This window comes from Ceraceosorus guamensis (assembly GCF_003144195.1).
Source record: "Ceraceosorus guamensis strain MCA 4658 unplaced genomic scaffold IE81scaffold_84, whole genome shotgun sequence".
NCBI classification, from domain to species: Eukaryota; Fungi; Basidiomycota; class Exobasidiomycetes; order Ceraceosorales; family Ceraceosoraceae; genus Ceraceosorus; species Ceraceosorus guamensis.
This window is the reverse complement of record NW_020290079.1, coordinates 27,788-33,413: the sequence shown is the minus strand read 5'-3', so window position 1 is coordinate 33,413 and position 5,626 is coordinate 27,788. Positions and strand designations below refer to the sequence as shown.

The 5,626-nt window shown below is 52.5% G+C and overlaps 1 protein-coding gene across 1 annotated transcript; it reads left to right on the top strand.

The window, feature by feature from the left end:
* On the top strand, nt 1–1,398 carry IE81DRAFT_362469 (hypothetical protein; the record flags this gene model as incomplete). The annotated part of the gene is made up of 1 exon (XM_025516738.1): nt 1–1,398. The coding sequence occupies one exon, from the start codon at nt 1–3 to the stop codon at nt 1,396–1,398; it is 1,398 nt and encodes a 465-aa protein (XP_025367165.1).
* Nucleotides 1,399–5,626: the final 4,228 nt, after the last annotated feature.

The following is a 5,626-nucleotide window of genomic DNA, read 5'->3' as shown; positions in this document are numbered from 1 at the left end:
ATGACGTCCGTCGGGGCGGTTTCCGACCTCTCGATCTGCGACATTTCGGTTGCCTCGGCTGACCCCAACACGGATCAACTCACTTTGCACAATGTGCAACAAGAGTTGGCCAAGAACCTGGCCGCCATGATGCAAGGCATCCAAGCCGTGGCAAACAGCCACAAAGAGGACCACGCCAACCTCAAGCAGCGTGTGGTAAACCTAAACAAGACGGTGAAGAAACAGACGCGCGCAAACAATGATCTCAAGCGCAAGTTTGTTGGCTTGCAAGAGAAGATGACAGACGCCGTCTCTTCCACGGTCGCAGAGGCTTTGAGGCTTCATTGCCTTGACGTGAGCAATCTGGAGACGCGAGTCAGCAGCCTCGCCGCCACCACTGCCCCCACCATTGCTGCCGCCACCACCACCACAGCAGAGGAGGTGAATCTTCCTCGAGATCGCCTCACCACCGCAGAGCAGACTGCGGCAGAGGTCCCTGCGCTCCGTGAGCGCATCGCCGAGCTCGAAGCTGGGCAAGCAGCCACCGAGGCACAGCGCGCTACGGAATCGGCAATTCTGCACGCTGTCGTGGCTCGTCTCGACGCGCTGAGTGGAGAGCACGCTGCGCTTGTCGAGCGCGTGGTCGAGCTCGAGCAACAGCAGAGCTCCGATCATAGCGTGATCGAATCCGACCACTCAGAGATCGCCTCTCTCCAGGTCCAGGTTGAGGATCTGACGGTGAAGACCGAAGAGGCCTCTACCATCGGAGCAATGGTCACTGGGGTAGAGGACGACTGTGCACAGCTCGAGGCCCGCACGAAAGATCTCGAGGCCAACTGCCTTCGTCGCGTGCAGAAGCGCAGCTGGATGTGGGCTGCCGTCTGCGGTGTAGTCGTTTTTGCATCGCTAGCCACACTGGCATACGTGGACGCCCAGGAGCCAACGTTCTCTAGCTGGCTCCAAGCATTTGACGAGATGCCTGAGCACCTCATCAGGCTCTGGAAAGGTGCCCCTTTGCCTCCCCCCAGTGCCATAGACCTTATTAAGGCAGCGGTCCTCCGTCTCTTTGGTGCTGAGCCAGCCCCACTGTTGCCCACCACCTTCTCGGCGCTCGGTCAAGCCTTGCTTGCCCGTAGCACTCGCTTCTTTTCAAGCTGGCAGATCGGCTTACGTTTCCATATCGGCAACAACGAGCAGATTGCGCTTGCAGGCAACACCATCAAGACTCACTGGATGGACTTGATCGCTACCGTTTGCCCATTCACCGCTTTCCATATCGGCAACAACGAGCAGATCGCGCTTGCAGGCAACACCATCAAGACTCACTGGATGAGCTTGATCGCTATCGTCCGCCCATTCACCGCTCTCCTGAATGCTCACTGGATGAGCTTCGGGCTTTGGCTCCATCGCCACGTCTAACTTAGATGTTGCGATGCGATATCTGATTATCTCACCACGGTCATTACATGGTCAATCCAGCTCACCGACGTGGACTCTTGCTGCTCGGCTCTCAAGGTAGCCTCCACAAGCGGCAAGCCCACGCGCAGCTGGATTTTGCCCGTTGTCTGCCTTGTGGCAGTGGTTGGTCTCTGCGGCATGCGAGCCTATGCTGATGCCAAGGAGCCTACCTTTGCGGCCTGGCTCAAGGCCTTCAACGAGCTACCGGAGCACGCTGTGCGCCTTTGGTATGGAGCCTCACCCGCAATTCCAACGCTCGGGGAAATCGTCAAGAAGACGATATGTGACTTCTTTGGGAGGGCTCCTGACCCCTCGCCTCCCGTCACGTTTTCTTCGATGGTCACATTGATCATCTCTTCCTGTGGCACTCTGGTCTCCGACTTCTTGGTTTTTGGCAAGCGTCACCTCCTCGCCGCTCGCCCTTTCGTTTATGCCACTATCGACCTCACTGGCATGCGCTCTTTCTTTGCCCACTTTGTGGATGTCACGAGGTCTCACCTCCTCACAGTTTGCGCTTTTATTGGCCCTGCAATTGAGATCGCCCGCCCTTTGGCAACACTTGCCAATGCTTACTGGATGAGCTTTGGGCTTTGGCTCCATTGCCACGTCTAACTTGGACGTTACGATGCAAATATCTGATCATCTCACCACGGTCATCGCATAGATTGGCTCCGGATCTCTTTGCCAGCAAGTTAGTGGAGCGCACATCATTGCGAGATGTCTGCTGGGGTGAACGGGCTGCAAATTGAGGCCTCTCGAGGGGGATTTTACTCTCGACGAGTTCTCGCTGCGCCGCAGTGGTGGGTGCCCTCAAGACTGAAAATGCTCCGTTGGCTTTGAAACACGCGTCGGACATGCAACACGTGAAATTGGCCGCTCTTTTGCACTGGTCTCAATGAGCTCTGACGCGGCTCAAGTCCGCTCAAACCTACCCGAGAGAGAGGGAGAAGTAAACGCGCGCAAGAAGGGCGGGCAATGGGATCGGCGATCCCACTCCGAAAGACAAAAGCGTGCAATCTGAGATCTGGAGCGTTGTTGCGCTGATGGTGTCCGTGTCTCTTCCGCTCATGATTTGATAATATTTGCGAAACTTCGACGTTCAACCTTCAGGCTATGTTTGTTGACCTGTCGTATACGCGTCCCTACCTTTTCGCCAAAAATTCATTAAATTGGCACTTGCTGTCCATTGCAGACTCGCGCCAGCCTCAAGGATAGTGCTCGAAAGAGACTCCGCAAAACGCTCGAAAGCTTGCGTTGTATTGCTAGGAGTAAGTAAAAGTAATTTCAGGTCCATTCAAGTTCCTCGCCGGAAATAAGCCCAGACGTTGGTGATGCGCGAGACAAAGGCAGTGCTGAGGTTTTGTTTGCTGGAGACCATGAGCTTTCGTGCACCTCAATATTCTACACAATGTATTATTAAGCTTTTCACAGCACAGAATACACTACTTTGCAGAAAAGCGACTCGGTTGCCCAGTCAAGACCAGCTGTTCTGATCCACCTTATTCACTACTCTCGTCGACCTGAACTTGCTGAAAACAAGGCTTGGCTCAATTGTTTCTCGACTTGCTGCGGCTGCCATCCCAATGGTGAACGCAAGTAGTGTTTGTGTAGGGAAGAACCATCGCAACGCTGTTTCGAAAATAGTTTTCGTCAACACCTTGCAAGGAAATATATCGTCGCGTGCCTTATACCAAAACGTTGTTGATGACAGACGCTTTAGCTTGCATTTTCTACGTCCGTTGCCGCTTGCCTCTACACTGCGATGTCGAATGTGTCAGATCTTTTTCCGCGAAATTTAGCTGGGCGCATTTGTCAGTTGCTCCTAGCATCCATCTTGTTGATCGACCGTTGTACCGCCGGCCCGGCCAAATTCGATGGCCTTTTTGCGACACGTGCTTACCTTGTTCGTGTGACTGTTGATGGGCACACCCGCACTGAGCTCATTTGGTCACTGTGACCCCTTCAAAATCTTTTCGACACTAGAACCCAGCAGAGAATTTCTGAGAAGCAAAAAAAAAATGCGAGCGCCCTGCAGCAATCTTCAACACTTGAGACATGGCCACGGCGTGATAACCAGGCTTCAAGAATACTTGCACAAAATATCCTGCTCACAAGTTTGCTCCATGTGACCTGTGAAAAGGATCAACCCCGAAAAGCCTTCCTCACCTTTTCGCCAAATCTGTGCTCTCATGTAAGTTTCATACGCCGCGTTCAGACGCTTCAGCACTCTTTGTCTTCTCAGAGCTAGAATAATCCAGATGACAGGCATCAGGAGATGCAGCATCTCTGCCTTGGTCATCAATGCAAACATGCTACAGTTTTGAGCTCAAAGCAAAGTTTAAAGTCGAGCTGGCTCCTCTTTGAAAAGCCCGATCACCACACTCTTTCACGCCACTCGCTTCACAACGCACCCTCTTCGACTCTCTGGACAACGCCATGCGCAGACTTTTCTTCACTCACACACTCGCTTTGACCCTCAAGACGTACTCTTTACCCCGGCATTGATTATGCCTACGGTCTTGCTTTCTTCAACCCCTGATTGAACCTTTTGCCCCACACTGACCAGGTTTTCTATTGCCCCGCGATTTGCAATTTTCCTTCCTCTCCACATACGCCCTGCAATTTGAGCATCTCAGTTTGCTCAAGCTTCTACTCCCCTCTTCTGAGACACACTTTTTAGGCCCCTAACCCGTCTCAGTAGCTGGTTTGTTGACCCTTTTATCATTTGTCTTTTCAAGTGATCACCCTAACTTTACCCTTCCGTCGCGTCAAGAAGACTACAAGCTCCATTTCGAAACTTGGCGCCTGCAAGAGCTCACTTAGGATCTCTTGATCAGTCACAGCTCTATGGAAGCACTTTCTGACCCCTGAAGTGAGCAAGACTGTCGACTCCATTGATATTTTGCCTGTGCAGGATGCCATTTCTGCCACCTTCAAAGTCTCTCAGGGTTAGCGAAAATCTTCATCTTGTTCTCAGACGTTACAGCTTTCAAGTCTGTGTGTAAGTCACATGCCACATGGAATGTTCGAGCGCTCTACAGTGCTCCCACCAAGACACACAAAGCCACGAGAGGATTACTTGGCTTACATGCATTCTTTTGCATATGCTCAGCTTCCCCATCCTGATTTGGGACGCAGCTCTCACCAAGAAGGCACAGGAGCAGGCCTCTGCTGCCTGGTAGAAGATCGAGGGGCTGAGTCTTGAAGGAAAGATAGTCGTTCGGCTTTGTGCAGATAACCCAGACATTACTTGGGATATCTTCATCAGGTTGCTTGAGCATCGTCTAGCAGATCAGGAGAAGGCGCAGGCAGACTGTTCCAAATTGCACGCTCAGATCCAGACAATATCACAACAGATCTCTGCAAAGTGCCGTTTGGCATACCGATACTTGGATGAGGAGAAAGTCGAGCTGGCCAGAGCTGAGAAGGATGGCATAAAAGAGCTCTGTAGGTCCCAAGAGCGGGACATTGCCAGAAGCAAGACAATGATAGAAGCTGGAGCAGCAGACACTGTTGCGGTGTCTCTGCTGTTGCAGCAAATTAAAATCATCCGTCGTCACTGGCATTGCTCTGGGGGAGCGTATCTTTTGTCGACAGGTCGCTAGGCGTGATCGGTCATCACGCCGATGATGCTGATCCTGCGACGCCTGCCAGCCCCTCAGTAATGACTGACTCCCACATGCTGCTGGTCTGCTGTGCAGTTCGAGTATCATGCAAATAGAGTTCAAGGCGTACTGGTCTCTCGCATCAGCAATGTGGAAACGTCACAAGAGCGAAACGCCATCAACAACGACACGTTGCAAGACAGAGTTGATGCGCACGCGCAATACATCGAGTCGCTGCAATCTCTTGCGATCGAAGCTCATAGCCAGGCAATAGCCATCATCAGGCTGCATGACCTTCAAAGTAAGCGCATCACACAACTAGAGTGGCAGGTCTGGCTCTACTCTAGGATTGCGCTGGCGGCGATGGTCATTCTGGCTGGTGTTCTGCTTCGTCAATCAGCGCAAATCAAGGAACTGCACGCGCTGCAAGCGCGAAGCGCATTCACAGTCCTTGTTCAGTCCTATGGACCTATCTTGCGCACTGTTCTCTCCGATTACGTCAAAACTTTATTCGATGTCTTCGTGGTGCTGCGCAACAGCGTCTTTGGAGTTCCGGGCACGCTCGCCACCAGGTTGCTGGCGCA